This window comes from Chroicocephalus ridibundus, chromosome 9 (assembly GCF_963924245.1).
Source record: "Chroicocephalus ridibundus chromosome 9, bChrRid1.1, whole genome shotgun sequence".
NCBI lineage: Eukaryota > Metazoa > Chordata > Aves > Charadriiformes > Laridae > Chroicocephalus > Chroicocephalus ridibundus.
In genome coordinates this window covers 14140098-14166380 of record NC_086292.1, presented here as the reverse complement: position 1 = coordinate 14166380, position 26283 = coordinate 14140098, and the positions used below count along the sequence as shown (strand labels likewise).

Genomic DNA, 26283 nt, shown 5'->3' with positions numbered 1-26283 from the left:
GATTTTCAGCTACTCTTCAGTCTCAGTTGAGTATGTCCACACCAAGATAATGAGGAATTGGGCTGCAGTTTGACATTTTACGTAATGTTGCTCTTGTTGTTTAGCAAACTGTATCGAAATCTCAGATTCATTACGTCCATCTGTCTCACTGCTAAATAAGTAAATTAATTTCTAGTGCTAGAGGACTGAAACCCCACCGCAGATGAAGTCAGTGCTACAGAATGAACAGAAGGGTGGAGAATGCTCATGACCGTCCTATGCCATAATCACAAAATCATGCACATCTGAAGCCCTTTTTGTTTAATAGTATATGTGAAGACTGCTTGATGAACATCCAGATTGTATTCCCAATATGATAGTTGGAGGGCTGATCCAAACCACAAAAAGTAATTTAGAGATTTTTATAAAATCCTGTGAATATTCAGCAACTTAAGATACATTTTCCAAAGGGCTCCACTGAATTTATAGGAATGCAAAAAACAACGGAATTCATTAGTTTGAGAACATCCTTTCATACTTTTTCAGAAGTGAAAATTTGACCATAGATGATAATTTTTTTTTCCTGAAAGCAAAGGAAAAAAAAAAAAGGGAGGTAAGCGAAATTTGTGTCATGTGTCAAAGCTCATCTCTCAAAGCTCAATGTCTGTTCCAATTAAGAAAACTCCACATGGTGTATAAACATGTTAGCATTGGCACTTTTATCCTGTTTTTTTTTCCCCTCACAAGCACTGAGAAATAATAGCAGAATACCTACATACTGCTCAGTCACTGGGAGGCACAGCACAAGGAGATGGACTTCTACTGTGGGTGTCACGGTTTATTAGCTGCTTAACTTCCATTATTTTTAATAAGAATTACACAGCTAAATCTCTGTGCTCTTAAAAACTTAGGGGATCCTTGAGTCTCTAATGCCCACTACCAGGAGCAATTCTTTCCTCTCCAGACACCAGGACGCAGAGCACATTCAAGCAGTGAGTTCTGCTTGGCAGCCTGAAGGGTAACAACTACGTATTTGATGCTTCTCTGGAGCTCTCTGTGTCACGTGTGTGCAGCAGCCCCAAAATTCACAACTTGCAATACCAGCACATTGCTGAGCAAGAGCACAGGGCAAGGTGTTTGCTAAGTAGCATCAGTGCTGTGGTCTAAGGGGAGTCAGACAGACTCCCTAACATGGGGCTATATTAGCTGGGAGACAAGGCACAGCATAACGGGCTGTGGCAAGACACAAAGAGCATTGGATTTTAATTGTATTTACTCCTCAGTGGTACTTAGGCAGAGCTGGGAGAAGAGGAACAGCTTGGGCACGGGTGCAGCACTACCAGGATCCACGGGCGCTGGCAAACCTGCAAGCTCAGCAAGGGTCACCCACCAGGAGGCCACCTGTGAAGATTTCATTCATGCAGAATGTCCAGCATGTGTCACATTACCCATTGACCTAACAACCGTAATGCTTGCTGCGACGCTATGCCATATGAAGATGTGTGACAAGAAACAGAGGCTTTTGTATGACCAAGAACACGACCAAGAAAGCAGCAGACTCTGACAATTTTAAACTGCAACATCGCTCAAGAGCCCTCAGGGACATCCCAGCAACTGACGAACAGCACAGCCTGAGCAGCAGGATCAGGACTAGGAGTAAGACTAAGGCATCCTGCCCTTGGCAGTCTGAGTTCCCATCATGTTGCCCATTCAGTGAGACCCAAGCCCTTACCTGAGAGAAAGGCTCTTTCAGCCGATTCTCTACAATCTAAACTTGTCCATGAGTGGGAAAAGGGCTCCATTTTTTATATTTCTATGTTTAGGAAAGGTCTTGCACCTTACACAGTCTCTCCAGAGACATTCAGACACCATCATCTTCTGAAACAGTCTTACAGAATGCAGTGGAAAATGCTGGCATCTATAGCAACTTTCCCAAGGCACTCTTCAGGCCAAATAAGGAATTTCTTTTCAAAGAATCTTTCTGCAAAAGAATTCGGGTCACAGAGTCTATAGAAAATATTTCATTTCTAATTACGACTACACTGACTATGCGTAAAGAGCACTGCAACAATTACTGTTGTCTTTACACACACTGTACTTTGTATCAGCACAGAGAAGGAAATACATGTGATGAATGCTGTCTAGAGGAAGTTTGACAGAGGGGGGTAGCTGTGCTGGGTAAGTTGTTCTGGAGGATGTCTACACAGTAAAACCGAGCTCTGCCCAGGCCCAAAGCTGCACCTACCAAAGTCATGTAGATACTATAAACCCAAACTGTCAAGCCTGCCTGCAGAGACCTGTGGATTCTTACTAACAAAGATTTGCAATCTCTTTTCTTTTCTAGACAGAATTACAATTTCTGTATATGGTTTTGAGTAACACTGAAAGAAACAGATACTCACATGCTGTAAGCCTTCTGGAAATGACACCATACACATGTTCACTTTGACCACTGTTATCCATAAAGAGAATTACAATCAAAAACAGAACAAAAGCCTCACAGATTAGAGACCCAGCACAGAGAACCCAGCCTTCATCCAACTGCAGTAATACAGGAATTCAGAAAATCAAAACATTCTACTGGAATTTGGACAGCCTGTGCAATGCCCCTTTTCTATAAAGAAATGCATTTTAATGATGTTACTAAGGTCACTTTAGTATCTTATTAACTATTCTGAAATCTGATGCCATACCAATTTAGCTCTAACATTGTAGGGTATGGATTGCTTTTTGATTTGGAAGAAAAACTACCACGTGCAGAGTCACCAGCACAACTTTAGCCTCCTGAAAGGACAGCAGGACAGAAGTGCAGAGCTTCACTTATAATTGCTGCACTAAATCCAAGAAACATCCCTGATGATGCAATCAGTTTAAATTTAGAGCTGTCAAGGGATGTACACAATCTACTGCATCTTGCTGGACTGTTCAGTAACAAACTCCTTTCCTTTCACAGTATGGTCTTTATTTCACTTGACTTCATTTACCTTCGGTGTTACATCCTTCGTTTCTACATTTCCTTGTGGTGTCTGAGCTCAATTTCTGAGACAAAATCAGTGGCACTGGTGAAGTGGTATGAGGGTAAGATTTACCACTACCCCCACAACCAGTGGGCTCCCAGATAGCCAAAGGCAGCTCCTACGAAAGTCCCTCCACCCTATGTCGATGTCAGTGGGAGGACTGGCTTGGGTCTAGTGCTCTTTGCAGAATGCAACAAGGTTGGTTCAGTCGTAGATCTGAGTGCATGTGATTCATATGCAATTTATCTTGCAGGCTGAGCCCGCGCAGTCTAACCCAGCACAACATCTAAAGGAACAATATTACTACAGCACTACAATTTAGAACCATGGGTGTACACGCTTAACTCTTCTCTCCGTAAGCATGGGTACACCTCTGCAGGATCAGAGCTTCCACAGCTCAGATTCTCTGCCTTCAAGTGCAAATTACTACCATATTTCTGATTCAGAGTTACCATTTGTTTTTCCATTTGCCCATCCCGATTTCACACAGTGGCTCTTCCAAAACTATCAGCCTGCAGCAGTAGCCACCACATTCAGGACTGACAGCTTTAAGTGATGATTCTTTCTTAGGAACATGGATTACTCCCTGTAAGGCAGAGAGTGGAAGAGTGACACAGAAGTAGGCATGGAGCAGTGTTTTCAAAATGCTTAGCTCCAGAATGCAGTTTCTTTCTCTTTTCCTTTTTCATTGTCAAGAGATACAAAGTCACATTTTACTAACACACAGCCCTGGTTACTCATGAAGTCACACTGCAAAACCCTTAGCAAGTCAACTATTCTTTCCTCATGCTAATATGAGGTTTCACCATACACTGTATTTTCAATATTTTGTCCAGCTGAGATACAATGGAAGAAATGAAAGTTCAGCTTGATTTTCAACCTTCTGAAAATATCTACCAAGCCTGGGAGGTGTATGACCTCCCAGCAGTGCTCCCTAAACACCCTGGTCCCAAACTAGGGGAAATAGGTTGTAATTTGTTTCTCCACATGATGTCTTTTCATACCTCACCCCTTTTCTCAGATCATTTGTCAAGGGTTCACTGATCTCTTCTTATTAGTTACAGGGGCTACAACAAGACAGAAAAAGAATGTTTGACCAAGCATATAATGTCATGAGTCATGGGTTTAATTTAGTTCCACCAGAATCTCAATGTGACCTTGAAACCTTCTAACACAATAAATCAGACCAGAGGGTATCAGCAGAGGGTGTCTGACAAATCCCAGTGGACGCTAACTCCATCGGGTCTGCTCTGGAGGGCACCCCGCGTGTGAAAAGCCCATTAAAGAGCCATGTCGGTGTAGAGTCCTCTCTAAGAAAACCGCCCGTGGGGCTCGGTGACAGAGGAGGGAGCTATGTCCGGAGCGGGTTGCGTTCACACAGCCCGCAGCTCTGTTTGAAGGCACCGGAGCAAGGTCGCACCCGCCCGGCCGCGGGTCCCGGCGGCCCGCAGGTGGTTCCAGCACAGCAGGAGGGGAGACGGGAGGGCGGGCGCCGGACCCCCGAGCTGGAGACCCCCGTCGCCCCCGCCCACCCCGGCTCCCCATAGCGGAGCAAACTCCACCCCAGGCCGTGTCAGTCACGCTGGTGTGCCGGGCGGCGGGAGCGGGGCGCGGGAGAGGAGGGGGCCGGGGCGGGAGGCGGACCGCTCCACTCCTCCTCCCGCCGCCGCTCCAGAGCCGGCGGGGCTGCGGGGCAGGACCCGCCGCCGAGCATCCTCCGGCCGCGGGGCCTCGCTGCGCTCCCCGCTGGGGCAGGAGGCGGTGGCAGGTGTCCCCGGCCGGGCAGCCCGGGACCTTCCAGAGCGCCCGCCCCGCAGCGTCCCCGGAGCTCGGGCTTAGCGGATTCCTCCCCCGCCGCTCCCGTCCATCTGTCGGGGATCGGGGGACCCGTCGGATCCCTGCTTGCTCCCTCACCACTGCCACTGCGGGAGCAAAGGGGAGACCTAAAAGCTCGGCCGAGCCGCGGGAGAAGATTATGGCAACGTGACTGGGAAGCGGGGCCGCCTGGCCGGAGCCCTCCCGTAGCCCGGCGGAGCGGAGAGAGCGGAGCGGCGCGACTCTCCCAGCCGAAGCCGCTATTCGCAGGCGGTCTCCAGGGCCCGCGGCTGAGCGGAGCGGCCTCCAGCCCTGCCCCAGGTTTGTGAGCTTTTCTTTCCTAGGCAAGACCCGGGGCAAGGCGCGGTCCCGCTGCCCGGAGCTGCGCCCGCGGGCGCGGACCCTGCCGCGGGGGCTGGGATACGGGGCGCCTCCCCTGCTTCCAGTCTGGCTTACTTCGCTCAGCAGAGGGCAGGGGCCGGCCGACGTCCTGCCGCCCCCTCGGTGGCACCGCCGGCACCTGGTCGGGCCCCGCCGTGCGCGCTGCGGCTCCGCTCCCGGGGCCCCAGACTGGGACCGGGACTCCCCCGACGGCAGCCCACGACCGAACCTTCCCTGCCGGCCCCGGGCGGGGCTGCGGGGCGCTCCCCGGGCTCGGCGCCCAGGGAACGAGTGTTGTCTTAGAGCGGCGAGAGCCAGGAGCCTCTGGCCACGGCTCACTTGGAGACTCGCCTGCTTAAAAACACCCCCCCGACGGTAAAAGTGCAGGCTTGCAGCAAGGCTTGCGGGAATCAAAGCCTCGGGGAGAGCGGAGGGAGATGCGGCCCCCGCTCCCTGTGATGGAGGGGAACGCCGGCCCCTCCTGCAGGGTGGGCTTCGCTCCCGGCCCCGCTCCCGGCCCCGCCGGCAGGACCCCCGGCTGCTGCCTCTGGTAGCACCGCTTGTTGTACAGCGTCTTCCAGATAGTCTCAGTCCTGCCCTTTTTTTTATTTATTTTGCATTAATCGTAAAACGTGGCGAGGCCGGACTCTGCCGCTTGTAGTTACTAAACCCGGGCTCCTTGGAGGGCGAGGCGTTAAAAATAGACCCATATGCCTTATTTCAGTGAGTAATTCATGTAAGAAGTGGATAGCTTTCATTGTTTCTGCTAAGCAGAAAACACACCAATAATTAACAGGTTAATTCTAACTGAGATTATTTAAATCCAGGAATATTTTTAGGACATTGCCCTTTGGGGAAATAAAGGGAGTGTGCTAATAGTGAAAAGTATGTGTTTATATTTGGAGTAACAACAATGCAGAAATTAAAGAGAATTAAGAAAGACATCAAAAGTCCCCATCCCATTTCTGTTATTAACTCCTCCATTTCACATTACCGTGCAGCATTTCTGAGTGTAAGCAGTCCAAGTTTTAAAATGTTCTTCCTTTTGAAGACCTGACATGTAAAATGGATGGATTTCTGAGCTTTTCTATCCAAACTAACCGATCTAGCTAACAGGTAAAGGGCTGTACAAAGGATAATTGTGCTCCATTTATAAATATTGTTTGCTTAAGCAACCCCCAAGAAGGCCAAAATATTTAAACATTCACATTTCTGCTAGTCCCAGTGATGTGCTACTGTTGTTTTCAATGCATGCATGATGTCGTGGGACTAAACTACAAGGTTTTAATTTTAAACAAGTTTTTAAAGAATTGTTTGGGTTTAAAATGTCCTATGTGATTTGAACAACGTTGAAAGGCAAAAATGACTTAAACTTCTCTTCTGAAATTGGAATATTATTGTCAGCTTGCAAAATAAATGGAAAATTGTATTTTGTTACTGCATAGGAAGTATGCTTTTAAGATTGCGTTATTTTTTTAATGTTTTCATATGCAGTTTGCATTATTTTGAATGACCTTACTGAGGAGAGAGACAGTAGTGGCAAAGATTGGATTAGTTAAGGAAGATGTCCATTTCGATTGTGGTTTGGGAATGCAGAGAACCCTTAAAGAGTAAAGGCAATAAAATCACTCTGGTACAATCAGATCACCCACCCGTTGTTACAGTATCCAAGATATCACCAGTCTTAATAGGAAGTTTTTCTGTTTAAGTGCTTGTTAACTTATTGTTTAGCTAATTTCTCTAACTTACCCACCATTTGATTTTGAATATCCATATATAAATTATTATTTCTGCTTTGGTTTTCTGTGAGATGAAACATATTCATGTACAATCCTATTATTTACATGAAATCTGAAGGGGTCAAATTAGTGATGCCGTGAATGCCAAAGTTAAGACTCAATAGCCTTGGTGACTATTAAGCAGGTATTCTTTATTGCAGCGCCAGGCGCACAGGGGATTGCACAGGATTGCATCACCCCTGGAAGATGCACAGAACTCCTGGTTCACGGCATCATTAGTTTACAAAGCTGATTGCTTATTTTTCCAACAGTGAATCTTTTTTCTTTTTTTTTTAACTTTTGTGAAACTAATTGTGAATCCACATCAAGTCTCTTAAAATCAGACCCAAATCTTTCCAACATTGTAAATGATGGACAAGTGTGCTCTGGGAAGATAATACTTTTGCAATGAATTCTGATAAACAGTAAAGCATCAATATATTTCTCAATTTAGAATCTTAGGTTGGTTATCAATAATAAATAAATTCTACTTTAGTTAATTACTTTCTCCCTTGTTTTTTACGTTATAAAACAATTCACCTTTTAAAAGCCAGAAAAAGGTAAACAGAGTGGCACATGCAGCAAGTGCAATGCCGTCTCTGCAGCACAGAGAGAAGAATACATTAAGCATTGCTCCTTATGCAAGATTTTGACATTAACGATTTACAAGAATGAAGATGACATGTCCTTCCCCCATTCTACTTTCCGATGTCAAGGCAACAGAAGGGTTAACTCTAGAAAAATTAATTATACACAATCCCAGAACAATAGTAGTTGGGAGAGGGGAGGAGGGGTGAATGGAATAGTAGTGGAAGCCTGTTAGATGCAGAGCGGAAAACTCCCATGGACTGCAACACGGCCAGCATTTTGCCCTAAGCGTGGATTTCCATAGTGCAGAGCCAATACACCGGGTATACCCACCGTTCATTTTAGGATGAAGCAAACATGTTACAACTGACACCTGTATCTCCTATGTTAGATCCAAAAGAGCTGCTCTACAAGAAAATCTCCCAAACTAGTTTCTTGTTAAAGAGAACTTTAAGAATTTAGATTGCTTACTTGCCAGATTTCTCTGCTTTGAAATAAAATAAGGACTTTATTAGAAGTAATATCCAGTTTTCAGCTTTCATGAATGGGAATGTGGCCCCTTTTCCAAAAATTAAATGATATGAAGCCAAAGTTGTTTTCATGAAATGAAGATCCATGATATAGACCCATTTTTTTGTCCTGGCAGTTTAGTATTTCTGTGTGTTGGATGAAATCATGTCAGAAAATTTTAGTATCTTACAGGACTTTAGTTTAATTAATTTAATCTTTTCTTCCCAACAGCTCAACATTCTCTACTTTGGAGGCTCTTTCTTTTCCTTTTGTCGATAAAGATGAGAAAAAAGTGGATATTGGAGGATTTTCATTTTATCTTGTTTGGTGTGCTCTGTCTCCTTTTCATAGATGGAGGTAAACTAGAACAAGTAAAACGTAAGTAGTCTTCAAACAAAGCTGTCACATTCACCCAAATTTGATGTTTTCCTTCTGTTTGACAAATGTGATTCAGAAAAGACCTTCAAACAAGAATGTCCTAAACTGTGGAACTGCATTCAAAACCTCCTAATATTCTTCCTCCTTCTAATCCTACATTTAGTAGAATCAGGTCACACCCGCGTTTGGGGCACGTTTTCCTGAAGCTGTACAGGTTTCATTGCATCATAAAGAACATAACACATCAATTGGAGAATCTGTTTTATTTCAAATATCCTGAATCAAGAGAGTGCTTAATTCCATTTTAGTGACCTCTGTAAACATCTGACGGATTATCTGGATTTTGTCCTGTGTGTAAGACTATTGTGTTGAAGTTTTCAGCTAGTGTAAAATTCGTCCAAGACTGTTCTGTTGTGTTCCAAAAACAACCTCATATGAACTGGATTAGACACATCCTTTGAGAAAATTAAGAGTCTAAGCACTGTCAAAAACTTGATGAGAAGAATTGAAAAGAATACAAACAAAACAAAGGGAATATTTCTAGGAAGCCTGTCATCTGTGGGAGATGTTAACACATTTCAGAAAGCATGGCAAGGAGGAATAACTACCCAAGTAAGTCTAGGAGTTATTGGCTGCTACAGCCGTGTTACTAGCTCTCTGGAATGTTCTCCCCACCTGCATAGGCTGAGTTTTGGCCTTCTTAGAAAGGACATTGTTTGCCCTTCAGAAGTAGTTAAATTTTTCAGCCTCGGTATCCACAGTTTGTGCTTCTAAGGAGGTAGGTAAAAAAAAAAAAAAAAAAAAAAAAAGAAAAAGAGAGTGAGTTCCAAAAAGGCTGCCTTCTCTGCTGAACTTACTCACAAGAAAACAATGTGCAGGTATCCCTGCTCAAAGAAAGCACAGTATGAGAAATTATCAAACTCCACTTCAGCCATCAGGTTTTTTGCAGATCCCGCATTGCATTTGTCATGCTTTTGTGTGAAGTGAAAGCAGATCACTCCGCAGTTGCTACTAGTAATCCCTACCTCTTGCTACCTTCTTTTAGCCCAGTAAAAGTGAAGAACGTCCCTTGCTTGGTTATCATTTGGAAGACAGGTATTTTGTTTGATACCTTGAAGTATCATCTATACCGAGGGTGATGAATTAAGCTGAACTTGGACATCATTAAGATAACAGGAAGGACTTCTTGTGGAAACACATAAGAAACACCCTTTTGTTGAAGAGATTTGAGTTTTCAATGTGAAACCACAATGTGACCACAAAGGGAGAGACAGGGCAGTAATGTCTGATAAGTACATGGATACCTGCAAAACTGCATCTGCAAGATTAGAAGTGCTTAATGAGAAGAAAGATATTAAAATATTTTGAATGCTGATGCATATGTAAGTCAGCACAAATTGTTCCGAAATAGTAGGACAAACTTCTTTTTTATTAGGTTGTTAAAATATGGAGATACTGAACATGCAGTGTAAATACAGTGCATTTATCTTCCTTCTGCTGTCCCCTTGTTCAAAATCTCGTTGCTGTACAACCTGGAATTTTCCTGAGCTGAGCCAATTACTTTGGTTTTGCAGTGAAAAGGTTTTGTTTCCTATAAACCTGTCTGAGCAATCAAGCACTTTAATTTTGTTACCTAGATGGGATCTTAGCCTGTGTTTTTGCAGGTGAAAGGATAAACTTACCCTGTATGAAAGACATTTCGTCAGCTATTTCAGGAGCTGCAGTTTTGGAAAGATGGGAGGCCATGTCATTTATTTTGGTTTGGGAGGTTAGAAACAAGAGCACATGAAATTAAGGGCATTTCTGTTGTGTGATTCTGCAGGGAAAGAAAAAATAGTTTACAGAAAACACTGCACACCTAAAAACACTTAATAGGCACGCAGTGGGAACATTCATTCATAGCTCTTTCCATTCTTTACTGTTTTACAGATTCCGATACATACTGTGTGTTTCAAGATAAGAAGTATCGTGTAGGAGAAAGATGGCATCCTTATCTAGAACCCTATGGCCTTGTTTACTGCGTTAATTGTCTTTGCTCAGAGGTAGGACTGCTGAGTTATTGATCCTACAACTTCTCCTTGCTTAATTGACTAGAATCCTTTATGTTGTATCTACAATTTGACAAAGCCCAGACCTGTTTTCACTAGTGGGTCCCGATCATGCTGCAGGAAGTAGAGGCAGGTGATCCCAGCGAAGGGAAAACATTTACAGAGAAGGCCAATACTGGCAAAAAATACTTGCATGGGGTAGACAAAACAGCTCCTTAAACTAGCCAGAAGCTTTGTCAATGCTGAGCATTACATCTGGAATAACTGGACCCCACTACCTAAATATACAATCCTTGCAGTTCCATCATTCTGGACCATTATGCTGAACCTGAATTTGGTAGTGTTTTGATCTATGTACAATGCCCACATCTTCAGAGGCATTTCAAAGCATTTGCTGCCCTAAAGTGCTGAAGGAACAGGCTTGGATATCACCATTTGTAATAATCTATGAAAGAAGAATGAGATGCTGAAGAATGAAAACAGGATATGGGGAGCAGAGAGAATGGGGTAGGATGTGAAAGGACAGGTCCTTGGCTCCCGTCAGCTGATGCCTGATTTGAAGACACAGCAGTCACAGATCCCCTAAGTATGTCATATACAGCAGGGCAGGGGAGAGGGGGCAGGAAAATGAGGGCAGAATATGTCCCTTGGAGTACTTTAAAATGACTAAACAATAAGGGATCTTAATCACTAACACATGAGGCACTCCAGATGCAGAGTTTTGTCTGCTGTATTTAATGCAGAATAAAGTTTTCTTGGCTATTTTCCCCCCTGCAAGTGTAAAATATTGGGCCCCTGTGCAGCATTTGCTCTGAGGGATCTGCTACTACAATTCAGTGCAGAGATGCACAAACAGTAGTCCTACAAGCTTGGCTGCATCTCAGATCTGTGCATCTGTAAGAGAAAAAGCAATGTAATAGGAAGAAAAGGAAAACTCCCTGGTTATAGCAAAAGAGTTTCCACTTACTTTTGCTGATCTATATGCAAAGTTGAAAACTTCCTCAGAGTCCATGTGTGTAAAACACTCATTAAATTGCTGGAAAGCTGTGTCTTGAGTGGGGATGAAATTCACTGGAAACCCTAGAGATCTGGATACAAATCATTGCTCAATGGTTTTTAGGAAGATGATAAGACAGTCTGGAGGGTTGGGAAAGTGCACGGAATGCTCCTCTAGAGAACAGCACTGCTGTGATCCAGGCATACCTATGCACTGTGAGGGTCCAACAAATGGAGTATATTTTATTTCTTTCCTTCGCACATGGGCATGGAAGATCAGAGTGACAGTTCAGGGCAATGAGGCTGGTAAAGAAGGAAACTACTTGTGGTAATTATCAGTACATGCAGCTCAGAAGTGCTTCTGGACTCCACTTCCTTCTTTGCTCTGTTTTATCTTTGTTGTACCGTGAGGGTGCAAAATGTAACTTGGGGTTATTTCAGCTGCAAGGATGCTGAGGGATCTCTGGGATGTGTCTCTTGTTGCCTGTAAGGAAGACTCCAAAAGACAACTGCAGCATCCAGCCATTCATTTGAGTTCGTCCTGGCCAAAAGAAGTGCCCTCAGAACACTGACCTACAGTAAAAGCTCCAGATCATCAGGAAACTCTCAATAATTTATAATTTTAACAAAATTAAGGGTAGATAAGGCATTAGAAGACCTGCCATGACACAGCACAAGCACAGACCTTAAACCAAATATTACAGCATAAAAAATGAAACCGAAGTGTGCCACAGACAGCAAACAGGAGAGACCTAAGTGTAAGGCACTTATGATTCCCTGGCAGTAAGTCAGTTAGGCAATGGATATGTCCTACAAAGTCTCAACCAGCAACCTACTTCCTCTCACTCCAGAGAAAAGCAAAAAAATCCCCAGGGGTCTTCATCATGAGTGTGACCAAAATTTCTTGTGGCCTCAGACATCATGGTCCATATGATCTCTGCACAAAACAAGCTATATCAGCCAGGCAACAAACCAAGATCTCTAAACAACAGTCTGTCCACCCACCCCCTCAACACACACACTTCTAATGTTTAAGAAAAAGGTGAGACAAATTAACTAAACAAAGGCCAAATTATTCAGCCTGGGATTAAAAAAAAGAAGCCTTCCTGGTTTTGTGTGTATGTAGTATTGTATTTTTACAAGTTATAATCTACATACTTAAACCAGAATAAAGCAAAACATAATTCAGTGTTCTCGCCTTGATCCCCTTTCTTTTACAACACCTCCTTCCTCCCCCGATACACAGTGGAGACCGTTGACTGTTACCGTCAAGTAAATTGGAGCACTCACCACTTCTCAGATCATTATTTTACTCTTTAAAATGCAGCAGCTTTTTGCTTGTGTTCATAGTCAGATCTGCAGACTTCAGGGGCTAAAATGAATGCTCTCCACGCCTAGCACTGCTAACACAGCTCAGGAGGGGAGATGCACTGTTACTCTTTGGGTATCCAATGCAGAAATGCTAACCGTGGCCCTGACTCACAGAGACCTGCAGGAGCTTTAGTCTTACTGAAGTCAGTAGGGCTTGGTCTCCCAAGTATCACTGCGAATGGAAGCATAAAATCAGTCTTACCAAGCACAAGATCAGTTAAAATAGTTCTGTCCTGCTGCGAACAGTGGAGTACTGCAGGCAGCACTGAGGAGCGAAGTAGGCCTGCAGAATTTTTATCACAGCTGATCACGCACAGAGAGTTTACGTTCACCTCAGGAGATTTCACGGGACTAATAATAAAAAGGGAGTGAGGCCATGGAACAGGTCAAGTAAGCAACGTGGAGCCAGGCCAGCAGGCAGTGCCAGCTTTTCTTCTACAGTAGTGCTTTACAGGTTCTCGGATGATGGTCTACTGGGAAGGAGCTGTGCAGACCAGTGATAGTCCCTATCCCAGAAAGAGCCTACAGCCTAAAATTTGCTCCTCCTTTATAAAATCAGTATATTTAATTTCAATCATCATTGGAAACAGATGGTGATATAATTTTTAGTGTCTTTTTCCAAAGCAGATGCACAAATGTAGTTCATGGCTAGTAATGATGTAACAGTATGATTCCAGCCTGTGGTCTGCAGATATTTAGGAATCAATGGATTATTTAGAAAGAGATGGCTAGAAAAGCCTACACATATGCTATCTAAGGAAGTCTGCACCTCCACTGGAAACATTTCAGTGCTCCAGAAGGCATATGAAAATGAAGTGGGTTTATTCCCGACACCACACAAAACTACAGTCATAGCATAGTATCAGTGTTCATGCTGAAAGATCTTTCTTGCTATAAACATGAGCAACTCAGAGCTAAATGAGGAGGATGAATTATAGATGGGAAACGGGAATTTGAAATGGATAGTCTTTTTCTGTTTACAGACACTAGACACTGGAGAATGAAAATTCCCTGTGTTTTAATTATAAATCAAACTTAGATGTGGTCAAATAGAATATTATGTTAATGACATGAATAATGAACACCATTCCCAAGACTTGCTCGTATTTCTTAGAAAAATGGCTACTTACCAACTTGTGTTTTTTGTCTACTGGGGAACCCATAAAATGAAAACAAAAGACTCTCCACAGTTTTCAGGAACAATTACAGACGCTATTGTCTCTTGCGGTCTTGAACTAACCCTCACTGGAGGATATCTCAGAGACCTACTATTCATTATCTGTGTCTTAGTTTTGGAAATGCAATTCCTAAACATAATCTGCTCAAAACAAGAACAGAAATGAAGATGGTTGCAATCCATTTTTAGGCACTTCCTCTGATTTTAACATTTGAATAGATTTCTGCTACATTCTGACCTCCAGCATAAATTCAGAAGCATTGAAAGTACTCTGGGCTTACCCTAGTGTGAGTGAAATTAGAATGTTGTAAAAAGGCATTTGTTTTTAAAATATCTAGATGCAGAATAGAGCATGGAAATTGGTGAGACAGCCCCTTTCATTAAAGTATTGTATTATGTTCCACCTGCAGAATGGAAATGTACTGTGCAGCAGAATAAGATGCCCAAGTCTACACTGTCCTTCCCCTGTGCATGTACCACAGCTGTGCTGCCCAAGATGCCCAGGTAATTTCTATTAATGACATACAGTCCTTTCTGAAATAGTTATTTAATATCCCAAGTAAAAGGAAAATTAAATGTCTGTGCTGTAAAACTTCTGTGAAGAAAGATCCTTCTACATCATTTAGGTCATGAGGGGCTTGTCCTGCTGTAAGTTACAGTATTTCCTGCAGTGGTTTCTTTTTAGGAAATCAAAAGTATAGATTTGGGAAGGGATCAGGTAAGCTACCAAGTCCAGTCCCCTACAATCCATGCACAAAGTAGCAGAAGTTTCATTGTTGGGGTCCATGGACTATCTGCTCCCTGCTCCTTCCCTTATCTCTAAACTCCACCACAATAAAACCCCAACCCACAAACTTTGTAGGCTTCTGCTTTTCGTAAGAGCAGGCTAAAATATATGGTTATTTGCAATGGTTCTCTGTTAACAAGCAATTCAAAATTGCTGTGGCAAATGTGCATTTGTATAGTATCACTGTACAACCAGTCTGGTAACATTTGCCTTTTACATCTCAGCTTCATAATTAGTTGAGGCTGTTGTAAATCATAGAAGCAGTGCTGTAGAAGTTTATGACTATATAAATCCAATTCGATACTGTATAGTAAATTCCTCCAGACTGTACATTTATTATATGCTCATTATTAAGAGCCACTGTATGAAAGAGACTAAGCAGGATCTTTCACGAGGCTGTTACAACATTCCCGACATGGCCTAATGGCTGGTAGATTTGACTGGAGCTTTTCCCTAAATGTCTGTCTTAGTGGCATTTCCATTTATAAAAGAGTATTCATGCAGCATCATAGAAAGGGGTTTTATTTGATTTTCTCCAGAGAGTTTCATTGTCTGAGGAAAACAGCTGTTCCCTGACCAAAACCTGTGAGCAGGAGTCAGTATACAATGGTGGAGGGACATGAGTGCACAAGTCAGCTTGCTGTTCAGCTGGGACTGGAGTGCGGTCGTTGCACTTACTGGAGAATAAATGTCACCCACCCATCAATTTTTGGTAGGATTCATCTGTCCTGACAATTACATACGTCTGTAAGATGGGTATATCAATGTCTGATCTAGAATCCTTTTTTAATCAGTGATGAGGAAGAAGCATTTCAAGCACATAACTCATCTGATGCCATTCTTCTTGTGTCCTGGGATGAGATTCATCCCATTCAACTTTAGATCTAACACTTTGGCATCTAGTTGATGGCAGAGTTTTATCTATGATGGTCTAATACATAGGAAAGAAAGTTTTTAAGGTAGTGTGCTTTATTTGACCAACTAATGCTATTAGATTAATCGGTAAGATGCTGGGAACATGAACTCCTTTTTTGTTTTCAGATCAAAAGAAGGACTGATGTGCCCCAAATCTGGTCTGTTTTTCCAGCTAATCTAAACTTCAGTTGGCAAGGGAATCATCTAGATACCCTTTACAGCTGTTGGAAACATGCTGTCCCCAGAGGGTGATTCATCCTGTCACCCAGATTGAGAAGAATTTTTCCCTGGAGATGTCTGTCTCTCTCCACTGATTATGAGGGAGCACAGCCAAATAGGTTATGCTAGATGCTTACTTTTTTGACAGCTTAAATTAAATCACAGAAATCCCACTCTTAATATGTAATTGGCATTTGGGGTCAGGAACTTTTTCTTTTTTTTTTAATATCTCTGTACAGTATTTAGTATACAAACAGAAATGCTTCTAGATTGACTGGTTTTGCTTCAAGTGCTCTTTGGCAGTGAACTGTTTGGCTTTTTTCTGTTCATGAGGCTGTAAGTGTTGTGGTACCTATCAAGATTTTAAAATATTCTACAATGACCTAATAAGGAAGAGTAAGGGACCCTGTAAATTCCCACATCGTTCTTATCAAATTAAGTTCTTGCTATTCACAATCTCCAGCTAGAATTTTGTACTGGTGTTTAAATTGACAAATCCAGAAAATTATCAGAATGAGCCTTCCCTGAATTGTGATCCATTATATTCTCTTAACTGCTCCTAGAATCTATTTGTAGTCTATCATCTGCCACATATGATCGGGCATTAAATTGCTAGCTGGGCAGCATCTCATTAAAAATAGGAGTTACACTAAGGTTTATTTTTTCCCTAATTGAATCTGTAATCCAGATAGATCTGTGCCAATGTTAGGCAAAAGAGGACCAGCAATCTCCTGAGATTTCAGGGGTTATTTGCATTCTGCTTTCTGCAGTGATTATGCGTATCATATTTGGTGCTCTATCTTCAGTGGTAATGTTCATGCCTGATCTGAATAGGAATCTCAAGCATTCCTGCACATCTTATGCCAGCTTTCCATTGCCATGTGTCTGGCATACGATGTCTTTTGTGCAGCATCCCATGATATGCAGGCAATTCACTTCTCTGGTTTCCCTGGTTATTTTTTAATGGAACGTGCCAGAGCTCTGGCCATTAGCCATCCATTCGAATTACTCTCATAAATGCTTATTATATTCTGTCACGTGTGTTTCCCCTCAGTTTCTCAAGCCGCATTTCAGAAATGAGTAGTGCTAGTCACAGTGACTTTGGGCTCTTCCTCCTACCTTTCTGCAGGCCTTGTAGAGTGTAACTTCCCAAATAACTGCCTCCTTATTTAATGAAGCAGAGGTAATGCCAGGAGGCAGCAACTTTCATTGGAAACTGAACTTCATAACTACCTAAGTGGAGGAGCTGTTGAAGGGATTCCTTTGAGAAAAGTTGGCACTGCTCTCCCCTTGGAATTAACGTCTCCTGCATCCATAGTGACACTGGACTTGCTGACACAAAGAGATGCAGTGTTTGTATCCTGTCTCCCTGGCACCAGCCACCATGAATCTTAAGTAGTTGTCAGACATGTTATGAAGCATCTTCTGCTTTTCACCAGCGGTTCAATCCTACCAGCTTCTACCACAGATTCACTGCTGACTTTTTTTTTTTTTTTTAAACTTATTCTTCCTAGCATTGGCAAATTCCAGACCTGTGTGTCTTGTACAGAACTAGATATTCCTCCTTTTTGCAGCTCTGAAGAGTATTTTGCTGTCCGAATTAGATCTTATCATCACCCATATGTAACCAAAAATACTAAGTTCACATTCATTGGGACTCTTTTTACACATTAGTGAGACCCAAAAGGACATCACATGCTTCTGAGCTTGAACTCTTTCCTCCACCTCAGAATGCTCTAGGCATCATCAGAGGAGAGGAGATTTACAGAGTCAGGGAGAGAATCCACCATCATACTTAGAGCTGGATCAGCTCTTTAGCTAGAATGGACTTCAGACCTCCTGCCTCCTGTCATGAAAATAAACATCGTGTACAAGTTCTTAGCTGCAGCTGTCTTTTATAGCACTACTATGGACAGTGCCTTTATAGACGGAACATTTATTGTAGATTGTATCATTTCTACATGGAATGATTGCGAATCAAAGCATTTAGAGTCTAGTTAAACATTTAAAATTTTTAAGTGCACTCTTGAATATGTAAATCTAAGATGGAGGAAGCTTACATCAGAGCAGAAATGCACAATTGCAGGATTTAGAAAGGGTTTCCATATTCCACTTGCTGGTTTGATTTCTCAGCAGATAAGGCTGCACACTGCTGTACGAATCAGCCCATCTGGCTCCAGTATTTTTTAAGCTTGCTGCCCCAACTAAACACACTGACTTCCAAGAACATTCGTGATTAGTAACACATTTAAGTTTAAGCTCCTTTGGTAGTATGATTTTTCTGTATCAAATTCAAACCACTTTTCTGATGTACTTTTCATTGTTCTTTAGATATTGAAATAACAACAAAATGCCAGGTGGTACGTATATACATAGCTGGACTAAATACAAAGATGGACCAGATCAGGTATCTCACCATAGTGGTCTGAGAACATCACCTAAAAATAAATGAGGCTATGTCTGCACAGTAGACTGCAGCATGACATAGTAATACCTGGATCTTTGAACTAGCTATTTTAGATCCTGGAAGCATCCTAGTTAGGACAGCGCAAAACTCACTGCACTGCAAAACTTGCTTAAGAAGCAGGAAAAAAGCACCTGCAATGAGCTCAGTGCTACCTTCTCTCAATTCCTTCCAGTAACTGAGCTGGTCCAGGTAACACACTGCACTCTGTAGTGTAGATAGTGTTAGAGAGACAGCCTTGCAAGGTATGTACACCACCTGTTGACCTGATATGCATCATATATGTAAACACAGAAGCGTGTGTATAATACAGTGTATCTCGCACTGAATTATGACCAAAATCTTCAACCTAGGCAGTTGGAATGCTCTGATGGAACAACTTTCTACTGCAGAATGCATGTACAATAAACCATTTGGTGAAGAGATTTTGGTTTTACCCAGCTCACGCAGCAGAGCTCCCAGGCTCGCAGTTGTAGTTCTCTCACCCTTCTGTTCAGAAAAACCCAATCAATTTCACAAATATTTGTGGGATGGAGGAAGGCATATTGTGCCTAACTCTTCCATTCTCTATACAATTCTTGTTGCTACCACCTGCCCATATCACTCAAGTGAGAAACTCATGGCCCAGATCTCACTGAAGTTACAAGGGGTTTTAATTGCTTTAAATAGATGATTGTAAGGCCTGAGTAGGAAAGAGGAAAAAACATACAAATATGGTAATATTAAGAGATGTTTAGGTAGTCTCTTACTGAGCAGGTACTATTTTCCGTGCTGTTAGTAGAACAGTTGTTACCTCCCATATAAAACGTATCTCTGTTGACTGATGCTACACTCTGAAATTAAAGTCAGAAACACTTCAGATCCTGAATTCCAGACTGAAAACAGACTATTATAGCAATAGTGAAGATCCAGAATTTTTATGAGTAACCTGGCAAAGGGCATATCGTCCTTTTAAAAGGTGTGCCTGAACCGATACGCATGGTTCAGACACCTAAGTAATGAGAATTTGGAGATGGATCCAGACTTCACATATGACTTGCAAAACTTTAGAATTCTCCACTGTCCAAAAGATCCGATCTCTGCCCTACCATGAAAGACCTTCTAGGTCCTCAACCCTGACAAGTTGCAAACACAGAAACCCTGTTGCTTTCTGTATGTTAATCAGTCACTCTTGCCTAAGTCCCCAGGCAGCCGAATTTCTTAATGAACTGTGCTGCCAAAACACCCACTTTCCATCTTACCCCATAGAAAGATTTGAGACCATTGGTCATGAAACGGTATAAACAATCTCTGATTTCCTTTCTCTTACATAACGGTGAAAAGATTAAGGAAGAAGGCCACAGGGAGATTCTCAGAAGAATGATATGCAGATAGCATTTTTCTTTCATGATTCTTACTGAAATGTGAATTTGACAGTAGCAAATATTATAGCTACTGAAAGTTGATACATGCTGTATTTTGAGACAATAATAAAAAAGGCATCTTTCAAAGGTGCCTCCTAAAGGCCTAGATGTAGTTCATGAGATGAAAACAACAGCGCAATAACAGCTGTCATTTTATGAAAGACTTGATAAATTATGGGTAAATCTTATAAAATCCAACACTTGTGGAGAACAACAACAGCCTGTAAGTAAGTGATTTGGATACTGTATTCTTAGTCCGCTATACACAGCTGATGGGAGCACTGTGCTTGACACACAAAGGGTACTCCGGCTAGCGGGGATTAAGGAACAGTGGAGGACAATCTCTACGTAAGTTATTGATTGAGAATGGTTAAATCTTGGCAGAAATGTTCAGATGAAAAAAAATATTAAGGCAGCACAACATTATAATAACTGCGGTTCCCTTCACACACCTCTTTTTTAGCTGTCAACAATTACCATTGGAGGAGTTCAAACATCTGACCTGACCTACATGTCACCTACAAAGTCTAATCTATCAATGACAGCATACTGTACCGCATGTACACGTGAAAGTCCCTGGAAGTGTCTCCATACAAAACACAGTGTTAAAAAAATGAGGAAAAAGAAAACTCAGTATGCAGAAAGAGATTTCTGTACAATTGCTTTTGGAATACAAGAGTAGGGAAACTTCAGGAATAATCAAATGAACTGCAAAGCTTGAAAGTCCTACTGGTTTTATTCTTTGCTCACACATTTTCGACACTTCTGCAAGCAGTTGAATTGTCTGAGAGATAATACAAAAAGCTAGAGTCCTAAAAATCTCAACCATTTGAAACCATTTTCTATGCTTGTCTGAACTGTTCATCCAAAGAATAAAATCTATATATTCTGCAACTGATGCATGGTATGTAACAGGTTCACAACCACCTTAGTAAAGAGTCCTACAAGGATTGTCTTCCTGACACCAGGAATAGACAATTGGCACTTAAATAACAGTCCATTGACAGAAATATGAGTTTGGAGCTATTGGCACATCTCAGATTTTAGAAAAACTGGACACATTCTCAGCATCCTGCCCGCTTTGTCACGTGTCAGACATGAGCGTTAGTTCATGGAAGAAATTCTGCATAGTCAGATCCCCTTCATTGCTCACCTCTGCCTTCCCTTGTTACTTCCCTTGTTACCTCAGCATCTGAATCTCAAGATCTTTAATCCATGCTGTTGCACTGCCTGCAGGCCCAGTAGCTATGCCTTCACTGCTCACCTCAGCACTTTTCAGATAATGAAAAAGAAATTAAAAATAACCTGTGACCCAAGTTCTCGGCAGTTACGTTACAGGAGACTGCAGAATAGGTATGCCAACATACACAGCAGCTGATAGTAATAAGTGGAGAACTACTTACTATTATCTATTGATAAGGGCAAATTTCAAACTTTTCCAGTCTGCATTTGGTTCCTGTGGCGGTGCCATAGAATTACAGAGCTGTGCTTGTTTATGGTTACTCCATAGATACAAACAAGGTGGATATTCATATCTGAACTATGAAAGACTCACAGAATGTTACACAGCATCAGAGATTAGTGAGATGCTTTGTTTTTTGTATAGTCCCAACAATGGATAGCTGTCAAATAGTTCAAATAGATTGTTTATTTGGAAGTAAATTTGATTTGGAAATATAACGATATAGGCATTCTTGGGAGATGTCTAACTTTTTCCTTTTGACATGCGCTCAGATAATTCTGTTTGTTTTGTGATGTGCCTTCGTTACTAGCTTCATAAAGAATGTTTGCTATCACAGCCAGATTGAGGTTATCACTTGTTTCCATCCTGCTTTTTTGACCATAAAAATTCAAACAATCTATGTGTAAATCAGCATCCAAAATGCACTGAAAAAATACGCATCTTCCCACATGGATGACAGAATTAGAACTTCCATTCTTTGGACTGACAGGATAGGATAGGATAGGATAGGATAGGATAGGATAGGATAGGATAGGATAGGATAGGATAGGATAGGGTAGGATAGGGTAGGGTAGGGTAGGGTAGGGTAGGCTCCTCATAATTTTTCCAAGATGACTTCCAAGAGCTTCAGACATGCTTCAGAGACAATTCAAAATGCACCAAAGCTTCACTCTATTTGCTTCATTGTCTGGGAGAGTGATTGGTAGGTTCATATACTAGTTCAACCTTGGAGCAAGAATTAAAATGGAGCAACCTAGTAAGTGTTTTATGACTCCTTCAGAGTTTTGCTGGGCAATTTTTTATGCCACTGTAAAAGAAAACACAGGAAATTAAGCTGCAGAAAATATATTAAAATAATGCGAAGAGCTTGACTTTAGCCCTAGAAAGTTAAAAAACAACCAACACCCTTTTGAATGTTTAAACTGAAACTACATCTTTGTCTTGAATCTGTATGGAAATTCATATTGTCTAGATAAGGTGCTACTAGTTCCTTCAAGCAATCAGTTTCATACACTTTCCACCGTCTGACCATATTAAAGACTAGCTGTTGCGATTAACTCTGAATTACCTTGGAGTTTTTAGAGCTTAACCTGGTCCTTGAAGTTATTTTAATGTGAAGCATTTTGTGGCTTAATATCTTTGACACCTGCACCTCTGAGAGGCACATATGGATTTTGTTTAGAGCTTGTGTTTGCAGTTTTTGGATAGTGCACAACTTTTCAATCCAAATTTATTGTCAGCCTCAGTCACTGCTTTAAAAACAACATTGTTGCCCTGTTTTTGTTGTTTTTTAAAGAGACCTTCACACATCATCTGTGTTTCTTTAAATCACAGATTTATAATAAGTTGGATTGTGATGCGTGACTGAGGGAAAAGTCTAAATGCAGATGGACTGAGGGTTGATCCACAGTCTACTGTAGTCAATCAACAGATTTCTATTACCTTTGATAGTTTTTGGACTCGGCCTTCTATGAAAACAGATGCAGTTATTGACTGTGATATAGTCCCCTCTCTAGAAATACTAAGGAGTATGGTAGAAATATGAGACAGAAGATGAAAGAGGAAACTGCCTTTACGCTGTACCACACAGAGTAGGTGTTTGGGCCAGGTTCCAAATCTATTTAGTTCAGTGGACTTCAGATCAGACCTTGAGGTGACACATTCATGTAGAGTGGAAACAAAAGTAGAGGGAAGAAATTAAGCAAAGGAATTTTTAATAGGAAAGAAATCCATTTGCTCTGTTACGCTGTGCTATAATCCCCCAAGGACCTCCAGCCGCAAAGGTTATTTAAAATAATACCAGGTGATCCCTAGAGGATAACCTTGCACTGAAACAGTGTAATAGGTTTTCTCTATCTGATGTTCCTGTATTCTCATGAGATGATGAATGAGGATTTAGCTCTGGCGATGAAGTAGCTCTAGAATATTTGTGTTTTACCCGTCTTGATGTGATAGCGGTAAAAACATTTACCCTTTCAGCAGATGGTGGTTTTGACCTTGCAACAGCCAGTTTGCAATAGCAGTTTGTCCCACCATGTGCTGATGGCACTCAGGGCTCACTGTAGTTGTCCAGCCCTGAAGCTGTGCTAGGAGCAGGTCAGGAATATGTAGTAACTGAGTCAATGGCACCAACAGGTTTCCTGCCTTTCTGAGGCAAATGTGTGCCTCCACAGAGGAAAGTTTAGTAAATTTACGGAAAAAACAAAGCATGTGTTATCCCAGGTCACCATGACACTTATCTTCCACAGTGTCCCTTCCTGACTATAATACAGAGATTCCCTGTCTTCTCTGTTTTCTTTCTCTGCTCTGCATTTGGGCTCCTCACCAGGCAGCCCCAGCATTGCACACACGCATGCTAAGGTGGCCAAAATATGATCACAGAATGTCTCCTGCACTGAAGGCCTGTTGAGGGAAGTGAACCACAGTTGCAGAGTGAGAAAATCCAGATTCCCAGCTATATGCTTCTTTGCACTGGCCTTTCTGGTATAAATGGATCAGAAGACAAGCATTAGTTGGATCTCTAGGTACAAAGCAAACCTACTGCTGTCACTGTACCTTAGTTTCACTGGAACAGCAGGAAAATAAGCAAATGCTCTGTGTTAAATAAAAGCACTGTTATTTGTGCATGAAATGCACTGCGTAAACACAGAAGAATATTATTTATGTGATCTTTTTCCCATATAAACATGAGGATCTTTTTTTAAATAATATTTTAAAAATACAGTTTGATTTGAACACATAGCATCAGAGTTAGTTCAATCAACAGAGTTATTCCAGATTTATTCAACACAACTGTGATCAAAATCTCCCTGACTGTCACTCTCCTAGCAAGCTGCATAATCTCTTTCTGCAGGACGCTTCCCTCACCTCTTTCTTAGGCTGCTCTGTTTTGAATTTATAAGGATCATATTATCAACACATATTTATTTCTCCATTCCAAATACGTGTCTCATACTGAATAGCTGTTTCTTATATATAATAACCATATTCCATTGGCTTATGTGTAGTAGAGGGAAGAGTCTAACAGAGGATTTCTGCCTGGAGGCAGGCTTCTTTATCTTCTGCTTGGAATGTTACTAGCACTTAGATTTTTCCAGGACTGGGAAGAGCTTTGGCTGAACCCCTTGGAACGTAGACACCAAAACAGCAGGGGTCAAAGGACTCATTACTACTTTTTTCAGAGCTCTGAATCCTTAGGTGAAAGGAGGCTAGTTCAGATATTGTTAGTCAGAGCAGCTCCATGACTGCTCACATCCATACATGCTTATCTAGCTGTCAAAATGGCTGTTCCAGCAACAGGAAGAGGCACATACCATTTTAAAGCTGGAGAGAGGAGTTGAGCCCAAGTCCCCTCACAAAGTGAATTTCAAAGTGATTAGATTTACTCACTTTGTGTTTCTCTCCTGTATATCAGGGTGACAGAGGATTCAACCATGTTCCAACTGGCTGTGCAGTCAAAAGTAACTGTAAGAGTTATATTGCAGTCACTCACTCTGGGCCTGCGTCAGTAAAATGCCAGATTAAAGCCTGTATCTTGCAGTCAGTAGGAGCTGCAAAGGAGCTTCAGATTCTCAAGTATTGTACACATGTCCTTGGTGACATAGAAAGATAAATAATGTGAGTTAGTAGGCAGCAAACATGCAAAACTACAAAGGAGAGTCCAAACGGCTGCCATCCAATGTGATACTAATATATCACTTGCTGTTGCTTTCCCCATATACCGATGACGCAGGGCGTTACTAGCATACACTATCGAGAATGAAGCACAAGCGCGCCACTTCATTTGTCAGGACCTTCCTTTTAGTTTAGTTTCTGCTGCATGAGGTGCAAAAGCATTACCTGCTGAAGGGAAATGTTTTGAACAAAAGACAAAAGCACAGCTCATGTGCTTTGAATTAGTTTTCAATATTGCTGCCCCAAAACTGGAATTAAAATGTTACACCTTGTTTACTTAAGATTCCTAGTCTCCAGAGTTATTCACTGAGGAGTACTTTCTTCCAGAAGTCATTCCTTGGCTTCACTGGGACCCATTTGAAAGAAATGGACTAACCTATTCTGTGGTGCAAAAGATGCTGTTCACCACATGCAAGGTGGGACCTTAGGCTATATTGTTACCCTTAAAGTTTTAAAGATTCTGCAGCAGGATTTAAAAAAAAATAAAAATCTACAAGTCATCCCATTGTCATGCGTGTTTGGCAAAAAAAAGACAAGAACTGTTTCTGCTGCTGCCAGTCCCGGCTCTGCTTTCAGATAAAAGCTGAAAGTTGGAGTGGGAAGCGCAGTTCCTACTCTGCATGTGTCTGGCTCAGGACAGAGCTATTGCTATGAACGATACTACTCAGGCTAGCTAATTTTGGGAAGTCTTGTCCCGTACACAAACACAACGTGAATTCCATTCTAAGACAGATGCACAGCTCCTGTGGGTGACAGCCTGTTTCATCTTGAAAACACATTTCAGTGGCAGAGTAAAACACAGCATTTTTTACATTGTGGTTGGCCTTTGGCAACTGCAGCCTGCATTCTGGGAGCAGTTGAAGAAAGCTAGAGAGGTAACAAGGTGCATAACATAAAGGAAGCTTCTAACATCTTATCTGCAACTCTTTCGTCCCTGTATTTTATGCTTCCAGCTCCTAGCATGAATTGCAGTCAGTGCAAGTTAGCATTTTATTCTACATTGCTGTCTGGATTTCTTTCAACACACTTTGTAAATTGCAAATCTACCTGCAGGTTTTTATCCAAAAATGTAATTTTCTGCATATGAATAAGTTATCCCATTGCTGTTATTTCAGACTACTTCAGTTACATTTTGGGGCCTCCTAGAATTAATCCTTCACAGTGGAACCTGAAGCCCGTTGTGTTAGCCTTTAACATTACTATGAAAAACACGAGTAAAAAGACTCAATAATCAAGAATCATCCCTGTATCTCTCTACTGACTTATGTGTAAGTTACCCTAAAGAATTATTTTGCTTGTAGGGAAAAGACTTGGACTCCA

At 41.8% G+C, this 26283-nt stretch overlaps 1 protein-coding gene across 4 annotated transcripts in view; it reads left to right on the top strand.

Annotated features, from left to right (window-relative positions):
- Positions 1-4666: 4666 nt before the first annotated feature.
- The window catches only part of CHRDL1 (chordin like 1), a 44615-nt gene continuing 22998 nt past the window's right edge, over positions 4667-26283 (top strand). For all 4 annotated transcript variants that reach the window (XM_063347070.1, XM_063347073.1, XM_063347071.1 and 1 more), the window contains exons 1-4: positions 4667-5132; positions 8300-8446; positions 10376-10488; positions 14449-14542. In XM_063347070.1, coding sequence (XP_063203140.1) covers positions 8350-8446; positions 10376-10488; positions 14449-14542 — 304 coding nt within the window. In that variant the 5' untranslated portion in view covers positions 4667-5132; positions 8300-8349. The remainder of the gene's footprint in view (positions 5133-8299; positions 8447-10375; positions 10489-14448; positions 14543-26283) is intronic.